Consider the following 21,419-nt stretch of genomic DNA (forward strand, 5'->3'; position numbering starts at 1 on the left):
TGTGAAAAAATTGTCTTCCATGAAACTGGTTCCTGGTGCCAAAAAGGTTGGGGACCACTGTTCTAAAATATATATTTGGTCTTCAACCCTGTTTCCTGACATACAACTCCTAAAATCCTTAGAATCTCCAAAGTGACGTCTTTTTGTATGTTGAGGTGACTGACGGCTGGCCTCCCCTAGGTAGCTTCAGAATGAGGGCTGGTCACCAGGGAGACCAAGGCATGATTAGCGAGTTGGGCTTTCAGCCCTAGCCCTGACTTCCAGGGAGAGAAGAGGGGCTGAAGGTTAAGTTGATTACCAATGGCCAGTGGTTTTTATTTTATTTTATTTTATTTATTTTTTGAGACAAGGTCTCACTCTGTCACCTAGGCTGGAATGCAGTGGTGCAATCACGGCTCACCGCAGCCTTGACCTCCACAGCTCAAACCATCCTCCCTCCTCAGCCTCCCAAGTAGCTGGGACTACAGGCACACACTACCACACCTGACTAATTTTTGTAGAGACAAGGTCTCACCAAGTTGCTGAGGCTGGGCTCAAGTGATCCATCTACCTCAGCCTCCCAAAGTGCTAGGATTACAGGCATGAACCATGGCCAGCCAATGATTTAATCAAACATGCCTACATAATGAAATCTCCATAAGAAACCACAAGGACAGGGTTTGGAGAGCTTCTGGATAGCTAAACACATGGAGGCCTACAGGAAGGCAAACAAGAATTCATCTACGTGCCGGGAGGTTGGCACACCCCAACTCCACGGGGTCAGAAGCTCCTGGGCTCCAGACCCTTTCAGACCTCACCCTATGTATCTCTTCATCTGACTGCTTATATGTTTCTTTAAAATATCCTTTGTAATAAACTGGTAAATGTGTTTCCCTGAATTCTGTGAGCCACTCTAGCAAATTAATCAAACCTAAGGAGGAGGTTGTAGGAACCCCAATTTATAGCCGGTCCATCAGAAGCACAGGCAAGTCTCCCTCTCCCTCTCCCTCTCCCCCTCCCCTTCCCCCTGCCCCTCTCCTTCTTTTTTCGGTCTCCCTCTGTTGCCGAAGCTGGACTGTACTGCCGTGATCTCGGCTCGCTGCAACCTCCCTGCCTCGGGCTCCTGTGACTCTCTTGCCTCGGCCTGCTGGGTGCCTGGGATTGCAGGCGCGCGCTGCCACGCCTGAATGGTTTTTGTATTTTTGGTGGAGATGGGGTTTCGCCGTGTTGACCGGGCTGGTCTCCAGCTCCTGGCCTCGAGTGATCTGCCTGCCCCGGCCTCCCGAGGTGCTGGGATTGCAGACGGAGTGTCGCTCACTCAATACTCAATGGTGCTCAGGCTGGAGTGCAGTGGCGTGATCTCGGCTCGCTACAACCTCCACCTACCAGCCTCCTGCCTTGGCCTCTTAAAGTGCTAAGATTACAGCCTCTGCCCCGCCGCCACCCAGTCTAGGAAGTGAGGAGCATCTCTGCCTGGCCGCCCATCGTCTGGGATGTGAGGAGTGCCTCTGCCCAGCCGCCCCGTCTAGGAAGTGAGGAGCGCCTCTGCCCAGCCGCCCCGTCTGGGAAGTGAGGAGCGCCTCTGCCCGGCCGCCCCGTCTGGGAAATGAGGAGTGCCTCTGCCCGGCTGCCACCCCGTCTAGGAGGAAGTGAGGAGCGCCTCTGCCCAGCCGCCACCCCGTATGGGAAGTGAGGAGCGCCTCTGCCTGGCCACCCCGTCTGGGAGGTGAGAAGCACCTCTGCCCGGCCGCCCCATCTGGGAGGTGAGGAGCGCCTCTGCCTGGCCGCCACCCCGTCTGGGAGGAAGTGAGGAGCGCCTCTGCCCGGCTGCCCCATCTGGGAAGTGAGGAGCGCCTCTGCCCGGCCGCCACCCTGTATGGGAAGTGAGGAGCGCCTCTGCCCGGCCACCCCGTCTGGGAGGTGAGGAGCGCCTCTGCCCGGCCGCCCCGTCTGGGAGGTGAGGAGCACCTCTGCCCGGCCGCCCTGTCTGGGAGGTGAGGAGCGCCTCTGCCTGGACGCCACCCCGTCTGGGAGGAAGTGAGGAGCGTCTCTGCCCGGCCGCCCCGTCTGGGAAGTGAGGAACGCCTCTGCCCGGCCGACCGGTCTGGGAAGTGAGGAGCGCCTCTGCCCGGCCGCCCCCTCTGGGAAGTGAGGAGCGCCTCTGCCCGGCCGCCCCCTCTGGGAAGTGAGGAGCGCCTCTGCCCGGCCGCCCCCTCTGGGAGGTGAGGAGCGCCTCTGCCTGGCTGCCACCCCGTCTGGGAGGAAGTGAGGAGCATCTCTGCCCGGCCGCCCCGTCTGGGAAGTGAGGAGCGCCTCTGCCCGGCCGCCCCCGTCTGGGAGGTGAGGAGCGCCTCTGCCCGGCCGCCCTGTCTGGGAGGTGTACACAACAGCTCCGAAGAGACAGCGACCATCGGGAGAGGGCCATGAGGACGATGGCGGTTTTGTTGAAAAGAAGGGGGGGATGTGTGGGGAAAGGAAGGAGAGATCAGATTGTTGCTGTGTCTGTGTAGAAAGAGGTGGGCATAGGAGACTCCATTTTGTTCTCACTAGGAGAAATTCTTCTGCCTTGGGATGCTGTTGATCTATGGCCTTTCCCCCAGCCCCGTGCTCTCTGAAACATGTGCTGTGTCAACTCAGGGTTAAATGGATTAAGGGCAGTGCAAGATGTGCTTTGTTAAACAGATGCTTGAAGGCAGCATGCTCTTTAAGAGTCATCACCACTCCCTAATCTCAAGTACCCAGGGGCACAAACACTGCAGAAGGCCGCAGGGACCTCTGCTTAGGAAAACCAGAGACCTTTGTTCACGTGTTTATCTCCTGACCTTCTCTCCACTATTATCCTATGACCCTGCCATATCCCCCTCTCCGAGAAACACCCAAGAATCATCAATAAATACTTCATAAATAAAAATAAAAATAAAAATAAAAAGAAGCACAGGCAAAATAACCTTGGGCTTCTGACTGGCTTTGAAAGCCAGGGGCAGTCTTAGGGACTGAGCCCTAAACCCATGGGATCTGAAACTACCTCCAGGTAGATAGTGTCAGAATTGAAATACAGTACACCCGGCTGGTATCTGCTACATAACTGATTGCTTGCTTGGTGTGTAGGAAGTAAACCCTCCCCACATTTGGTCATAGAAGTCTTCTGTGTTGATTGTTGTTGTTGAGTGAGAAAACAGAAAAAACACTATGTTTTTTTACACTCATAAGCCTGTACCAAAATTGCTTACCAAGTGATATAAGTTGCAATATAAATCATCCTAATTGTTTCCAAATAATTTGCTGATTTTTAGAAATTGTGATGTGATTCTGTTTGATACAGTTGTCACTTAATGATGCCCTTGTTTGAGCATGATTTGCCTTAGCAATCTACAAACTCGTCTGTCAATTTTCCCATGAAACTGAAGAGTCATGAGGTCCCTGGTGCTAACGGCTTTGTTGCAGCCAGCAAATATGACTAGATGCTGCCCATACATGACTACCTATGCACACACAGTACATTCCTGAATGCCAGCACCTCTCGTATGGCCTGGATCTGGACGGCCTGTATTTGGCCCCCTTTGATAACGCCATCCCACCAACACTGAGCCACTCCAGAGCAGTAGTGAGATGCAACCTACATCCCCAACCTCTGAGACCACCTATCCACATCCACTCCAGCACTGCTCCTAGGCTCTGTTCCTGTCTCCACAGTCACCAACGGGTGACATCATTAGCCTTGTGGTTTCAATAATTTATACTATTTATCAAGCAGAATGAAAATTTTAACCACTGCTATGGCCTTAAAAATATATATATACTGGAGGCCGGGCACAGTGGCTCATGCCTGTAATCCCAGCACTTTGGGAGGATGAGGCAGGTCAATCACAAGGTCAGGAGTTCAAGATCAGCCTGGCCAAGATGGTGAAACCCCGTCTCTACTAAAAATACAAAAATTAGCCAGGCATGGTGGTGCTTGCCTATAATCCCAGCTACTCAGGAGGTGAGGCAGAGAATTGCTTGAACCTGGGAGGCGGAGGTTGCAGTGAGCTGAAATAGCACCACTGCACTCTATCCTGGGCAACAGAGCAAGACTCCATCTAAAAAAAAAAAAGATATACACATATATATATACACACACACACACACGTACATATATATGAATATATGTATATACACGTATGTATATACACGTATATATACGTATATACATGTATATACACGTATGTATATACACGTATATATACGTATATACGTGTATATACACGTATATATACGTATATACGTGTATATACGTATATATACACAGATCCCATGGGTTTATATATACACATATATGTATATATGTATATATAATACGTATATATACATACTTACATGTGTATATGTGTGTGTATATATACTGGAGGCCAAGCATAGTGGCTCATGCCTGTAAATCCCAACATTTTGGGAGGCTGAGGCAGGAGGATCACTTGCGGCCAGGAGTTCAAGACCAGCCTAAGCAACAGAGCAAGACTCCCATCTCTACAAAAAATATAAAAATAGCCAGGCATGGTGGTGCAAGCCTGTAGTCCTAGTTACTCATGAGACTGAGGTGGGAGGATTGCTTGCGCCCAGGAGTTCCAAGTTAGAGTGAGCCATAATCGTGCCACTGCATTACATCCTGGATGACAAAGCAAGACCCTGCCTCTAAAAAAAAATTACACACATAGGCCGGGCGCGGTGGCTCACTCCTGTAATCACAGCACTTTGGGAGGCCGAGGCGGATGGGTCACCGGAGGTCAGGAGTTCAAGACCATCCTGGCCAACATGGTGAAACCCTGTCTCTACTAAAAATACAAAAAATTAGCCGGGTGTGGTGGTGGGCACCTGTAATCCCAGCTACTCGGGAAGCTGAGGCATGAGAATCATCTGAACCTGGGAGGCGGAGGTTGCAGTGAGCCAAGATCATGCCACTGCACTCCAGCCTGGGCAACACAGAGACTCTGTCTCAAAAAAAATAAAAATAAATAAAATAAAATACACACACACATAAACACACACACACATATGTATGTACTGGCAGAATGACTCTAAATTTAGTGCTTCCTGTGGGGCTTCTTTCATGCTTGTAGCAATTTCCTATTTCAACACAAAATGAGTTCCACTTTCTCCTGAAATCTCCTTGTAGGACCCACTGAAGTCCGTACCTTTCTTCTGATGCCTACCTACAGGTTTGGAAATATGTGACTTAAGAAGAGTCCAAGTTTTCCATTAAGAGTAACTTAAAGGAAAATTTACTCTCCCAGAGACTATATCCCCTCACTCCCCAATCCTGTGGTGGCAGTGAGAGTGGCAGCAATAATCAAGGAGTATAGCTAGGAGGTGAAAGTAATTGGTTCGGTTTTGCTACCTCTTAACTGCTCCAGGCAAGACCTTTCTTTTTTTTTTTTTCCTTCAGTATAAGCACCTTCCCCCATCATTACCTATAGCATTCACACATAGATGTGAGATTGTTTCATTTCTGACCCAGATTCTGGCTTTGAGTATTAAGTCTTTCCAAACTCCATATTTCTTCATATTTCACTATGAAGATTATAAACTTATCTGAAATGGCAGAAATTCACTTTGCTTTCAATTTCTCATTCTGCTGTATACTGCCGAACAGGGGTACATAATGAGAAGTGAGAGCAGCAGCCTGGCCTGCTGCCCAGCTGGAAGCAGGAAGTTCACCTGATAAGGACTTGATGCTCCAAATTCTAAAAACTGGAAAGGGAGATAGAAGCGGGGGAAGGAAGATCTGGAAACATGCCCATGGGTAGTAATGAAGAAAGTGAATTCAGCCTGACGGTGGGACCTTCTGCCCAGCCTCTGTCAACTTAATGCCTCGTTATCTTCTCCATCTTCCCTAACCCCAGGGCAGTAAATTAAGGAGCAGGTGGAAAAAGCGCCTAAGAAAGCAAGGCAAGATAAAAACTCTTTTGAGGGTGAAGTTATGAACTAGGGCGAGGAGGGAGTTAGAACATTTGGGTAGACCAGGTTCATTGGCTAGAAATGTGGGGGTTTGGGTGAACAGATAATATATCTGTAACTTTACAGTAATGAACATACAATCTTATCATATCAGCCCCACCTTCAACTGTTCCTCATCATCCACTTAATCTTGGGCAAGCTTTTTTTCTACTCTCTTATCCTCCCTCCATGCACTCTACACTCTAACCACCTGGAATTATGCTCTATTCTCCAAACACACCACATTTTCAAGCCTCCAAGCACCTAAACATGCTGGTCCCCTAAGTGGTATGTCCTTCCCTGACTCCTCCACACAGAAAATCCCTAGTGTTTCTTCATGACTCAGGTCAAATGCAACCTTCCAATACCTTCTCTAATGCTCCAGTCAGCATACTCACTCTATACAAATCTTTCCTCCATCATTTATCACAGACATGATTAAGAGAACAGCCTCCGGGGTCAGACAGACATGAATTTTAACCTTAGTTATGCAGCTTACTAGCTGCGCAACTGTGGTACCAGCCTGCAAGATGGACCCCAACCTGGTATTCACACACTCATATAGTCCCTTTCCACACTGTATCAGGGTTGGTCTGTGTGACCATTAGGAATGATATGTTACTTGAGATTAGGTTATAAGTGATACTATGGCTTCCATCCTGGGCTCTCGCTCCCCTTCTCTTTCTCTCTTAGATTAACTGCTTTGGGGAAAGACAGCTGCCATGCCTACTAACCCTATGGAGAGACCCACGTGGTGAATAACTGAGGCTTACCAACAACCATTAGGTGAGCCTGAAAGCAGATTTTTGAGCCCCAGTAGAACCTCAGATACTTGCTGCCCCAACTCACCTGGTCATCATCTTATTTTAATAAAGTTTAAGCCTTAAGGTTTTTTTTAATTCTTTGCCATTTCTGCATTCTTCTCTTTAACACTCTTTAAGAACAGCTGTGCCACGTTAATGTGATCCTCAAGTATGCATATTACCTTTATTCCTTAAAAAGCATCCTGTTGAGAGGCCCTATGCCAAAACTATCCAGTTAAGTTTCTCCTGGATTCCTGAACCACAGAAACTGTGAGGTGATAAATGTTTGTTTTAAACCACTACGTCTGGGGTAGTTTGTTACACAGCAGTAGATAACTAATACACCTGGGAAGGTAACAGTTCAGAATTTATAGTAAGAAAATTTGGGTTCAAATCCAGGCAATGATACTAACAGAATAACCCTGGGCAAAGTAATTAATCTCCTGAGCCTCAGTTTCCTTTCTTTTAAAATGAAAAAATTGAAACTACAGTAATACATGTTACAAAGTAAATAGCACATCCTAAAACTAGGATATAAAATAAGCCAGAAATGAAGTCTATAGCAAAAACAAATCTGAACCCTAAGATAATGAAGTTCAGGGACCCCAGCTAAAATAGGCTAAACACTCATCTGTTAAGTGTTATAAAAAGCAGCTGTTCTTGGTCTTTGACTTGAAATAAAGGATCAGACTTACTTCTAAACACCCAAAAGGTATGGAAAAATGCAAACTGTAACCTACTTACCCAAAAGTAAAATTTATATCATTATTTCAGACCTATGAAAGCAAGACTGTATAGTTTATAAGCAATATAAGAAGCTGGAAGGTTGGGCGCAGTGGCTCACGCCTGTAATCCCAGCACTTTGGGAAGCCAAGGCAGGCAGATCACCTAAGGTCAGGAGTTCTAGACCAGCCTGGCCAACATGGTGAAACCCTGTCTCTACTAAAAAATACAAAAATTAGCCAACATGGTGGCGCGCGACTGTAGTCCCAGCTACTCGGGAAGCTGAGGCAGGAGAATCACTTGAATCCGGGAGGCAGAGGTTGCAGTGAGCTGAGATCACGCCACTGCACTCCAGCCTAGGCAATAGAGTAAGACTCCGTCTCAAAAAAAAAAAAAAAAAAAAAAGCAAGCTAGAGGTCTACTCTATTTAGACTGAAATCCTTTATACCTCCCTAGATCCCAGGCCTGGCACTGCAATGGAGTTTAGTCAGTTTGCTGTTCACCAAATTACTCTCTTGCCCAAAATACGGAGGTAGCAATTCTGATGTCACACTCAATTCAGATATTTTATAAGGACTAAAGATAATATACACATTTGAGATCACATTAATGTGGCACAGCTGTTCTTGGGTGTTAAAGAGAAGAATGTAGGAGGAGTGGCAAAGGAGAAAGAAAACTCTTAAGGTTTAAACTTTATTAAAATATGATGATGGCTAAGTGTAATGGCACACACCTGTAGTCCCAGCTACTTTGGGAGGCTGAGGTGGGAGGACTGCTTGAGCCTAGGAGTTGAAGACCAGCCTGGGCAACACAGTAAGGCCCTGTCACAAAGTAAAAAGAAAATATTATGATTCTGAGTTGCCTCCAGTTGTGCTCATTATAAAGAATTGTGATGGTCGGCCAGGTGTGGTGGCTCATGCCTGTAGTCCCAGCACACTGGGAGGCTGAAGTGGGCGGATCACCTGAAGTCAGGAGTTAGAGACCAGCCTGGCCAAGATGGTGAAACCCCATCTCTAGTAAAAATACAAAAATTAGCAGGACACAGTGGTGTGTACCTGTAATTCCAGCTACTTGGGAGGCTGAGGCAGAAGAATCACTTGAACCTGGGAAGCAGAGGTTGCAGTGAGCCGAGATCATGCCACTGCACTCCAGCCTAGGCAACAGAGTGAGACTCTGTCTCAAAACAAAAACAAAAACAAAAACAAAAAACTGTGATGGTCAATCAGATCTCCTCAGGAGGCAGGAATCTCCCGGCCAGGCCACTGGAGACATAATCTGCCCAGCTAATAGGGCTCCAGCTAGGCTGTCAGGACAATGTAGGCTAAGAATGGATCAGAAGCGCTCTCTCTCTCTAAATTCTTCCTACCTAATGTGAAAGCTCAGAGACAACTAAGTGGTCTGCTGGTATTGCATATCTTTGATTACAACAGCCCCCTGCGATCACTATATTCATGTGTCGGCTCTCTCTTCATGCAGTGTGCCTAGAAGTGATCATGCAGATATGTGCAGAATCCACATTGTGGTTTGTGCTTATTACCTCTTCTGAAAAGATGTACAGATCCAGGCCAGAAAATGTTCCCTAACACTTCTCTCCACATGCAAATGTGTTTTTCTTGAAGTATACACAGACCATGAATTTTCTTTTTTTTTGTTTTAGACAGTCTCGCTCTGTCGCCCAGGCTGGAGTGCAGTGGCACAATCTCAGCTCACTGCAAGCTCCGCCTCCTGGGTTCACGCCATTCTCCTGCCTCAGCCTCCCAAGTAGCTGAGACTACAGGAGCCCACCACTGCGCCCAGATAATTTTTTGTATTTTTAGTAGAGACCGGGTTTCACCGTGGTCTCGATCTCCTGACCTTGTGATCCGCCCGCCTCGGCCTCCCAAGGTGCTGGTATTACAGGCGTGAGCCACCGCACCCGGCCTACACAGACCATGAATTTTCTAACATTCAATTCTTTAAAATAGATTTGTACACATTAAATGAACCATGGTACTTACATATAGAGATCCATAGGAAACTCCTTCATCATGTGTGTTACAATAAACTCTACCATCAGGTCTGAAAGGGGAATAGAGAAAAACTGGATCAATTACAATGGAATTCATTTCTTGCCTTTGAGTTGGAAAAAAAGCTTCTGAGTACACCTTGCACTCACACTGAATGGCATCCACTAACCACATCTTTATTCATATACACTTATTTTATATAACGCACTTTGTGTAACACTGTTCACCACCTGCCACTTGTAAAGTAATAAGAAATTATTTCACTCGCTGACCTCCATAAGGATACCCTGACCTGCCAATAAATTCAGATAAATGGAGAATTTCATTGTATAGATATTTCATCCCATGGCATTAATGCAGACCGCCAAAGGGAAATCATATTCTGAGACTAGACAATGAGGCAAGCTCAGAGAAGAAATTATGGATCACATTTTTGTAACCAGAGACTCAGCTCTAAAGCTATGTCAGTCAATCTCATCTTACTATCATGCTCAGTTAGACAGATATTGACTGAAATGGGCTGTAGGGCTTTGGGTCAATAGAGGCTTATTATATAGCCTTAATTACTGTTTCTAAAATTAAGTAGATTTAGAAACTGGGGCTGACTATCCAAGTGAAATGGGATTAAGAATTCAGCTAATTCCCTGAGGAAAATGCAGAATTCTGGACAGATAAAATTACCCAAGATACAGCCCCCTACCTGTCAACTCAATCAGCCTCATCTCAGTTTAATTTACTCAGGGGGAAGTTTTGTATATGTGAACCATGAACTTCAAGCCTCCTGGCCAGCTGGCACATCAATTCGAACCAAGAAAGGATGGGAAGAATTTGAAATCTTTTTTTTTTTTGAGATGCAGTCTCGCCCCGGCTGGAGTGCAATGCCGCGATCTTGGCTCACTGCAACCTCTGCCTCCTGGGTTCAAGCGATTCTCCTGCCTCAGCCTCCTGAGTAGCTGGGATTACAGGCGCCTGCCAACACGACCAGCTAATTTTTGTATTTTCAGTACAGACGGGTTTTCACCATGTTGGCCAGGCTGGTCTCAAACTCCTGACCTCAAGTGATCCTTGAGGAGGCCCACCTCAGCCTCCCAAAGTGCTGGGATTACAGGTGTGAGCCACTGCGCCCAGCCTGAAATCTTGATCATGTATCTTGTAAATCATGTATCAAGTTTAGACATAGCCATTTGTCTCACTGGAATGACTTTTTTCTTTGAACAACAGGACCCTTTTATTGACCACTCTATAAGTGGGGTTGCTTTACCAAACACAACAATAAACATGGTTTCTTAGGCCAGGGAAAAAAGACAACTAATAATTTATTTGCGGAAGAAGCACATCAAACAGGTTCTACTTTTCATCTTCATCATGAAAGCCTATCGCTGTCACAGAACAATGTCAATGTTGATGATACTAACTCACCCAGTACTGCACATACTAAAGGACGGCAGGGAAGATTCTTGTCTGCTGCCTTCTTCCTGTGTCTCATAGGCTTCACACACAAAAAATGAAGAAAGGAAATTAGTAGACACTGGCACTGACATCCAATGGCCCATCATCATGTTCCTTGTGCAAATAAAATCACTATTACAGGGATACTTCCTTTTCTTTCTCTTTTTTGCATGGTAAGAGAGGAATGGGGTAGCATGGGATGAGGTGGGGAAGGGAGGACTTGTGAATGCTTCAGTTATCAATGCATGCCTGTTACAAAATTACAATTCACAACCTCAAAGGGTACTAGAGAATACTACAATGGGAAAACTGTTGGTTTTACTTTGCTTTTAGTTATATAAGTGGCATTACTAACGACAAAAGAGGTACACTGGTATTTTTCTTTGACAATAAATAATAATAATAAAAAAAGAGGAAGTGATGGTGCCACCTATAGAAGCAGCAACAGTAGTAGTTGCAAAAAAATAAAGTAAGTTTTACATCTAAACCTCAATGTAATTTTTTTTTTTTGCGACGGAGTCTCGCTCTGTTGCACAGGCTTGAGTGCAGTGGCATGATCTCGGCTCACTGCAAGCTCCGTCTCCTGGATTCGCGCCATTCTCCTGACTCAGCCTCTTGAGTAGCTGGGACTACGGGTGCCTGCCACCACACCCGGCTAATTTTTTGTACTTTTAGTAGAAACGGGGTTTCATCCTGTTAGCCAGGATGGTCTCAATCTCCTGACCTTGTGATCCGGCCTCGGCCTCCCAAAGTGTTGGGATTACAGGTATGAGCCACCAAGCCTGGCCCTCAATATGATATTTTTTAACATATCTCCAAGCTTTAAGAAATTCCCTGATCCTCCATATTCTATTTGCCCACTTCTCAGATGAACAAATCTGAGCAGCAGCTAGTCTTAGCCAATCAAAAATTATACTACATTTTGAAAACAAAAGGCTTAGAACGATTTCCTTGCTGAAACCTATACTATTGAAATCCAGTATCAGGCCAGGTGCGGTGGCTCACACCTGTAATCTCAGCACTTGGGAGGCCAAGGTGGGCGGATCATCTGAAGTCAGGAGCTGGAGACCAGCCTGGCCAACGTGGTGAAACCCTGTCTGTAACAAAAATACAAAAATTAGCCAAGCATGGTGGCGGGCACCTGTAATCCCAGCTACTCAGGAGGCTGAGGCAGAAGAACTGTTTGAGCCCAAGAGGCAGAGGTTGCAGTGAGCAGAGATCACACCATTGCACTCCAGCCTGGGAGAGAGAGAGAGAGAGAGAGACAGAGACAGAGAGACTCTGCCTCAAAAAAAAAAAAAGAAATCCAGTATCATTGCCACGCTTGTGAATCTTCCAAAACTCTCGAATAAGAAACAGCTCCATGACACACAAAAATCCCAACAACAAGCATGGGTCTGTTGAACAGCCGTCATGCAAAGCCCTTTGGCACAACTTTCCATCCACATTTGTTCTAGTAAGATCAATTTCATCCCAACCCTGCCGACATATAAAAAATTTCCTCTAAGAAAAAACAAGAAGCAAAAGAAACACCTACCATTCTATGTAAGTTTACTCGAAAATTCATGTTGTCATCATGCAAAAATGCATTGGCATATTGATCCTAATAAAAATATAGAGAAAAAGTAAGAAGCGAGAGCTATATTTAAGAAACTGTTTGTAATCTATCGCACTTCGTACAAATCCTTGGACTTTGAGAACTACTTTCAAGGATCAGCTGGACAGCTAATAGGATGAGCCTAGAGCCTTATGTCAAACCCTACTTAAGCCATGAGATTTTTCTTTATTATAATTTCCCAGTGTATCTCTAACTGGTCAAAAATTTCCAAGCAAAAACAATAAAAATTAAGACGCAGGGACTTAAGGCAGATGCTGAGAGGAATGACAGTAATCTGTTTTCCTATTCCCTCTTCCGTCCCATCTGCCCAAGGAGCTGGCTCTGTTTGTGATAGCTTAAGGTTTTCACAGGGGCTGCAGGATTCATGTGCAGGCTCCACATGAGGGTTTAGGAGCAAGAAGAAAAATCTGTGCTCTGCTGGGAATGGGTTCAGCCCAACAGAAGCAAACTGCTACACAGGCAGCGTGGAAGCAGGCAAGACCCTGTCTATTCCGGGCTTTCCTGAAGACTGATGGAAAATCAAAAACCTCTTACCATGGATTAGTAATAAGCATCCCTTGGCCCTTTCCCAATACCTTTTCTGAAGATCTGACAAGCCTACAGACTCCAATTACAAGGAACTGTTACAATTTGTGAAAAACAACTCCTTTAAAGATTTTCTTAGAAAGATTTTTGAAAAGCAATTATACCAGGTCCACTGCTAATAAGCAGCTCTTCTATAACTAGCCACCCCTAATCTTGTGAAAAGGAGGTCATCTTTCCACAGAGAACATGAAGAGAGAGAGACTGAGAGAGATCTCTACTTCACGTGGACTACCTTCACCATTTTTCTTAAGAGAGAAAAGAGCAGAGTGGGGAATAGTAAAGGGGGAGGCTGACGCTATAAATTTAGCTCTAAACTCACTCAAGTTCTGCCATGCCTGTGTGTCTGTCACCAAGATACATGGTGAGTTTGAACCTAATTAGTCCAACCAAAAGTGGCTTCTTAAAAAGCCAAAGCACCCCTTCTTTTTTCCCCTCAGCTCTTGTTCCTCAGCAAACTGCAATTACTGAGTTTCCAATTCCCCTCTCTGGCTTTACTATCCACCCCTTCTCCCCATCACAGGAAACCTGAGCTCCTTTTTTATTTTTATTTTTTAAACTGCTCCACTGCCGGGCATGGTGGCTCACGCCTGTAATCCCAGCACTTTGGGAGGCCGAGGTGGGTGGATCACCTGAGGTCAGGAGTTTGAGACCAGCCTGGCCAACATGGCAAAACCCCGTCTCTACTAAAATTACAAAAATTAGCCGGGCAAGGTGGCGCTGCCTGTAATCCCAGCGACTAGGGGGGCCGAGGCAAGAGGATTGCTTGAACCTGGGAGGCGGAGGTTGCAGTGAGCCGAGATCATGCCACTGCACTCCAGCCTGGGCAACAGAGCAATACTCCGTCTCAAAACAAACAAACTGCTCCACAGTTTAAAAACACAGTGCTAAACAGCATGGAAGCAGACAAGATCCTGTCTATCTGTGGCTTCATCGAAGACTACACTCTAGTGGGAGAAGACAGATAATACAAAGGGGGAAGATTTTCTCTCCTAAACTTTAGGACCCTAAATGTCATGAGATAGTAATGGGGTGAGGGGAGGCAGGGAAAGACAGCACTTTGTAAAAGACTGCCTAATAGCAGAAGGCTAGTGCGACCTACCTCTGCAATACATGTAAGGATAATCAGACAGAGTTTGCCACTGTGAAGCCTGTGTTCATCTGTAAAGAAAAAAGAAACTCTTCTCTGTAAATCATCCAGACTTACATCATCTGTTTCAATACAGAACAAGGATGTATATCATAAAAGGAAACATTCACACTTTCTCTTCCCACAAAATCCATAAATGAAAATCAAGGTACTACTATAGTAATTCTTGCTTCCCTCCTAGGCAAAAGAATTCCCCCAGAAGATTTATTTTTTTAATATCCTGGTAGTCTGTTAAATGGCTAACCACCTTCCTGAGAGCCATCTAACTCATAATGGTTCCTACTGTCATGGCTCAAATAGTGGCCAGTACTCTCACATCAGCCCTTTGCTGACAGAACTTGAATAGTCAGGTCCATTTCCTTTTCCACCCTCTCATCTGTCAGCTCTAAGCAACACCTACCACAAAATCTAGAAAGATTTCATGACTGCTCATAGCAAACTGGCAATGAAATCAAAAAGAAATTAACTGGAGACTAGGGTCCAGCCCACGCTTCTCCTTGCAATTGTATACTTATGCACTAGAAAGCTGTGAACTCTTGATCATTTTTCTTCTTGTCAAAGTTACTCATTCAACAAATATTTACTTAGCACTACTATGTGGCAGGCACTGTGCAAGGCACTAGAGATATAGCACTGAACAAAACAGACAAAGGTCCCTGGTCTCTCACAACTCACATTCTAGTTATTAAAAAAGAAGAAGGCAATCTCAATAGCAGGGCTCTAAGCCCACACACAAAAGGACAAAAAAGAGCTAATTCATTACTGCCAAGTATGAGAACCCATCAAGCTTACTTTACTTTCCAGAAACTCTGTGGGTGAAGGAGTGAAAAGGAAGTAAGAAGAGGATCACGCCAGCATAGCCAAAACAGACAAATGGCTCATGATTTTCAAATTAGCTTCAACAAGACCCAGAATGAAGTCCAATCTAGAGAGAAGACCTCTTAATGGATTAGAGTGCTGTAGATGTTAGCTATTACTATTTACCCTGACATTGACCTGCTTCTTTCTCAAAAATGGGATCTATCAATTAAAACCTGACAATTAGATGGCATAATGGAGATTACAGTCCACAAATATACTCACGTCTCCTCAGAGATAGGCAATGCAAAAAGAGTAATGGTGACAATCCCTATCTGACACTCCCTGTAGCTTCATCAAAGCCCCGATATAGCCAAAGAGTAACGCCCTTGCCTCCAGACAACTAGATTCATGACTCTTCTATCCACCTTTAGCCACAGTTTCTATGGCACTATCCTCCCAAAAACTGATACGCAACTCCCACAGAAAAGCCTGCAGCTATCTCTCCACTTAAAATTTTTTTTAATTTTAAAATTAAAGTGTTTATGAATACAAAACTAAGGCCTATTTCATTATAGACAGTCTTTTAAACTCAAAAAAGCATATACACACGAAACAATGAAAATCAAATTCAATCATACCACCCAAATGTTATAACTGTTAAGACTTTGGTGAATCAACTTTAAGTCTATGCATAGATATACATGGTTTTTACAATTTTTTGCCTAGTATCTATTGTAAAGGTTGAGCAGAAGCTTCTTTAAGGTGACACCACCAAAGTCAGAAAAATCCCAAGGAATAAAGGCTTTAAAAGCAGGGGAAAACCCAAGGGAATAGGGGTTGGGCTTGGTGGCTCACACCTGTAATCCCAGCACTTTGGGAGTCTGAGGTGGGAGGATCACCTGAGGTCAGGAGTTGGAGACAAGCTTGGCCAACATGGTGAAACCCCATCTCTACTAAAGATACAAAAATCAGCCAGGCATGGTGGCATGCGCCTGTAATCCCAGCTACTCAGGAGGCTGAGGCAGGAGAATCACTTGAATCCGTGAGGCAGAGCTTGCAATGAGCCGAGAAGATCGTGCCACTGCACTCCAGCCTGGGTGACAGAGTGAGACTCTGTCTCAAACAAACAAACAAAACCAAAGGAATGATAAATACAAAATTCTAGGCCGGGCATGGTGGCTCATGCTTGTAATCCCAGCACTTTGGGGCAAGGCAAGTGGATCACAAGGTCAGGAGATCGAGACCATCCTGGCCAACATGGTGAAACCTCATCTCTACTAAAATACAAAAAATTAGCTGGGCATGGTGGCGCAAGCCTGTAATCCCAGCTACTCGGGAGGCTGAGGCAGGGGAATCGCTTGAACCCGGGAGGCAGAGGTTGCAGTGAGCCGAGATCGTGCCACTGCACTCCAGCCTGGCGACAGAGCAAGACTCGTCTTAAAAAAAAAAAAAAAAAAAATTCTGCAGAATGGAGAGGAGAGAAGTGATTAGGGAGGGGACACACAGGTAGCTTCAACAGCATTAATGTTGTTTTATTTAAGTTGGGTGGTAGGTTCACATATGTTCATTTTATTATTATACTTTATAAGTTATGCTATTTATTATAGTTATTATAAACTTTATACCTTATTATACATATCTATTAAAAGTATCTTTTTGGGTTTAAAGGATAAATATATAAGAAAAAGGAAAAAGATAATATCCTCATGGGGGCGGTGGAAGCAGAGCCAAGAAAAAGTTGCTTCTATTGCTGCTAAAAACATAATGAGATGCTGTTAGCCAAGGCATGCAGCAGGTCAGGGGCTGAGGCAGGAAGAAAGCTGGGCCAATAAAGCCACACAGGAGTCATTTTTGAAATTATCTCTTCATTCCTAACCTTGCTCTTTGCCATATTTAGGTTGCCTGTTGGCCAAGACCACTCATTCTGCAATTAATCAGCCTTTAATTTTGCCTTCCATTTTATGGATGGCAAGTGACCAGGACAAAGAGGCTTATATAATCACTAAAGCTAAAAATGAGTTCCAAGGGCCTCAGTTCACTGTGTTATATCAGGCAAAGCTAAAAGTTCATTTTCTAGGTCACATCCATGCAGTTTCTCTATTCTGTGGTTGCTGCAATACTTCTAGAGAAAGGAAGAGGTTACCATTTCCATAAAGAAGCAATGGCTTCAAGAAAGTGATACACAAGTCTGGTTATCCTTGCTTACCAGATCTCCCTTGCCAAGTCTCAGAGGTTCAGCTATCTCTGCAGCTCCCAATGGACTGTTTTATGTTAGGAGTTAGTGACATGGACTACTTACATCTATCTCATCCCTGCTATAGCTCTCTCTCTTGAAAGAGAACACTCGCAAAACATAAAGGAAGAAAAAAGTCTAAGTTTGCAAGGCAGAAATCTCCAAGAGCTAATACAATATGTCTGAGTGTAACATATGTTAGACTCTGCCCACCCAGGCTCCTTTCTGCTCTGGCAATTCTTCATTTCCCATACTTACCTTTTAGCTCTCCTATCTCTGTCTACCAATGTTTCTTTCTCACTCTAAAAGCCTCCGAATCCTGGTCTTCTCCTCCTATGCAGTTCTTGCCTTTCAGCTCCATTCTGAAACTTCTGAAAACTCTCCAACCAGAAACCTACCTACCTCACTTGGCAAATAAGAGCCTTCTAGAGTATACTTAATGCCTAAGGGAAACTTAAACCACCTACAAGGCATTAATCTCTCCTCACAGAAAGTAAAGTGGCAAAAACCATAGTATTTCAGCAATTTTGCTTCTAAAGTGGAACTGGTTTTTTTGTTATTTGGGAATCTGAAGTTCATCTGCGGACCATAATTTAAGAACCCAAATGTAAACTACTGAACAGTTAGTTCCTAAAAAGGATTTAAAGATTCTTATAAAGAAGCCTTAAAAAGGAAGAATCTATGCCAAATTGTTAAGAGTGATGAACTCTGGAGAGTTTAAATTACAAAGAACTTTCACTTTCTAAGTTAACTATTGCTAGAATGTTTTAATTTTTAATAAGAATATTTCAATTATTTTTGTAATTAGGAAAAAAAATCCTTTTTTTTTTTTTTTTTTTTTTTTTTTGAGACAGAGTTTTGCCCTTGTTGCCCAGGCTAGAGTGCAGTGGCATGATTTTGGCTCACTGCAACCTCTGCCTCCCATATTCAAGCGATTCTTATGCCTCAGCCAGCAGCCGAGATTACAGGCACCCACCACCACGCTTGGCTGATTTTTGTATTTTTAGTAGAGACAGGGTTTCACCATGTTGGCCAGGCTGGTCTCAAAGTCCTGACCTCAGGTGATCCTCCCACCTAGGCCTCCCAAAGTGCTGGGATTACAGGCGTGAGCCACAGCGCCCAGCCAAAAAATCCTTTTAAATAGGAGAAGCCCACTGGATCAATCTGTAGGTACCAAAAGAAATGCTAATAAAAATGTTCATTAAAATGCTAGCTTTGTGTCCCAAAAAAGCAAGCATTTTGGGGACAAATGGGGACACTGAAATAGGGACTAAATATTACATGATATTAGAGAATTATTGTTGACTTTCTTAGATATAATAATGGTATTCTGGACATCTAGGAAAATGTCCTTAACTTTAGGTGATACATGTTAAAATATTTATGTGTAAAGCAGAGTCATGATGTCTGCAACTTCATTTAAAATGATTCAGCCAGGCCGGGCGTGGTGGCTCATACCTGTAATCCCAGCACTTTGGGAGGCTGAGGTGGGCGGATCACAAGGTCAGGGGTTTGAGACCAGCCTGGTCAACACGGTGAAACCCCGTCTCTACTAAAAATACAAAAATTAGCCAGGTGTTGTGCCACATGCCTGTAGTCCCAGCTACTCCAGAGACTAAGGCAGGAGAATGGCTTGAACCTAGGAGGCGGAGGTTGCAATTGCACTCTAGCCTAGGCAACAGAGCAAGACTCTGTCTCAAAAAAATAAAAAATAAAATAAAATAAAATGATTCAGCCAAAATAACAACAACACACAGAAAGAAATTTAAGTGCAAACCAAGTATGGTAAAATGTTAATGAGTATATAGGTAAATCACTTCATAATTATTTTCAACTTCTGTATACTAGAATTTTTTCACTACAAAAAATGGAGGAAAAAATGCTAGCTCAGTGTCACCATGAAATCAAAGGCTTACTTCCAGGCAATCCTAAAACTGGGACATATTCCACTTATATCAGGTTCCTAGAGCAGTCAAATTTATAGAGGCAGAAAGCAGAATGGTGGCTGCCAGGCCTTGGGGCAAGAGGAGAATGGGGTATTAGTGTTTAATGGGTACAGAGTTTCCATTTTGTAAGATGAAAAAGTTCTGAGGCCAGGTGCAGTGGCTCACACCTGTAATCCCAGTACTTTGGGAGGCCAAGGTGGGCAGATCACTTGAGCCCAGGAGTTCAAGACCAGCCTCGGCAACATGGCAAAACCCCATATCTACAAAAAATACACACACACAAAAAATATTATCCAGGTATAATGGTGCGCACCTGCAGTCCCAGCTACTCAGGAGCCTGAGGTGGGAGAATCACCTGAGCCCAGGAAGTCGAGGCTTCAGTGAGCTGAAATCACACTACTGCATTCCAGCCTGGGTGACAGACTGAGACCCTGCCTTCAAAAAAAAGAAAAAGAAAAAGTTCTAGAGATGGATGGTGATGATAGTTTTGTTTTGTTTTGTTTTTGAGATGGAGTCTTACTCTGTCATGCAAGCTGGGGTGCAGTGGCGCGATCTCAACTCTCTGCAACCTCCACCTCCCAGGTTCAAGCAATTCTCCTGTATCAGCCTCTCGAGTAGCTGGGATTACAGGTGCATGCCACCACGGCTGGCTAATTTTTGTATTTTTAGTACAGACAAGGTTTCACCATGTTGGCCAGGCTGGTCTTGAACTCCTGGCCTCAAGTGATCCTCCCTCCTTGGCCTCCCAAAGGGCTGGGATTACAGGCATGAGCCACCGCACCCAGCCAGTGATGATGGTTGTACAAAAATATGGAAGTAGGTAATGCAACTAAATAGTACATTTAAATATGGTTAAGATGGTAAATTTTGTTATATATACTTTACCACAATAAAAACAAACATAAAAATTGTGAACATTCACATAAATCCTGTATAAAGAAAAATGCTAAGTAGGGGAAAAAAAAAACAAAACTAAGATATATACTGGATAGAATTTGCTGTGTCTCCTCCCAACCCCTTCTCACTCCTAGGACAACTACTCCACCACTCTACCACCAAGTAAAAGGCCATAGCAAAATCATAAACAGAGGAAAAACAGGAAATCACACAACAAAACCTCAAACTTTTCCAACACTCAATCCTCTCCCACTTCCACTCTTGCATTTCTAGGATGGGTACTGACACTTCTATTTTAAGTGTTCAAGAACAGAGTCCCTCTGAATCTCACCTCTTCCTACTGTACTGTGTACGACAGTCCTCTAATTCTCACCACGAGCTGATGCTTTCAGTTCCTGTCCTCAAAAGGGAATTCCCTGAAGCGTGCTAATCCCTCCACTTCCCACACATAAGAGTCTGCATCTACTTACCAAGATTTGCTAAGAAGATTTGCTAGTTTTCAAAGAGACCAATTTTTTTCCTGTTCTATTTTTGAGTACTCCCCTCCAGCTTCAGGTTTTCCCAACACCACCTAATTGCCATCTAGCAGTGAGACATCACTGTTTTCCAGCAATGAAGACCATGTACACAAAGCCCCAATAGTTCATCTTCTCAAAGCTTCAAAATATTAATGTTGCTCTTTGATGCTAGCTGCCTGCCACACCTTCGACTTCCTGAGCCTCCAAAATAGCTATGGCTTACCTTTGGTGTCCTGCATGACAATTGAGCTATACTTTAAAAAGGTTATCAGTAGATTACTGGTCTGTACATCTGCATCCAGTGGGAGTTCCACAGAACTTATAACTGGAATAGAACAGATAAAATGCACTTAGCCTGCAACGTATTCCATCTAACACTTCTACCCACATAGCCAATTTGCCAGCAGGCAAAAAAATCACTAAATAAGCTTTTTCCACAACAGAGGGAGGACCAAGTGCTCATCATAAAACTTTTATCTACTCTTCCTAAGCCTATAGAGCCCCCTTTCTATTCCCCAAATTAAGCCCAGTGACCTGCTCTCCTATCTAGGGCCAGTCTCCAAGAACAGTGCTTTTTCTCCCAACATCCTGGGAAGGGTACGTTGATTCCACTTCCTGCCCCAAGTATCCCCAAAGAGTTTAAGGCCCCTCTTAAAGGCACTTTGACTTCTACCTGAAGGAAAGATCTGTATTGAATATAAATGAGTTTTACTTTGATGGGTCTCCTGCTTAAAATCAGTGAAG

At 44.3% G+C, this 21,419-nt stretch overlaps 1 protein-coding gene across 5 annotated transcripts in view; it reads right to left on the minus strand.

The window, feature by feature from the left end:
• Positions 1–21,419, minus strand: part of ARMH3 (armadillo like helical domain containing 3) — a 217,218-nt gene that overhangs the window by 143,490 nt on the left and 52,309 nt on the right. For 3 of the 5 annotated variants that reach the window (XM_063670172.1, XM_054436738.2, XM_054436741.2), the window contains 5 exons: positions 20,899–21,000; positions 14,233–14,291; positions 12,468–12,533; positions 10,901–10,970; positions 9,473–9,533 (listed from right to left, as the gene is read on the minus strand). In XM_063670172.1, coding sequence (XP_063526242.1) covers positions 9,473–9,533; positions 10,901–10,970; positions 12,468–12,533; positions 14,233–14,291; positions 20,899–21,000 — 358 coding nt within the window. The remainder of the gene's footprint in view (positions 1–9,472; positions 9,534–10,900; positions 10,971–12,467; positions 12,534–14,232; positions 14,292–20,898; positions 21,001–21,419) is intronic. The other 2 variants (XM_063670173.1, XM_054436739.2) reach the window with 1 other exon arrangement.

The sequence above is a fragment of the Pongo pygmaeus genome, chromosome 8, assembly GCF_028885625.2.
Source record: "Pongo pygmaeus isolate AG05252 chromosome 8, NHGRI_mPonPyg2-v2.0_pri, whole genome shotgun sequence".
Classification (NCBI taxonomy): Eukaryota; Metazoa; Chordata; class Mammalia; order Primates; family Hominidae; genus Pongo; species Pongo pygmaeus.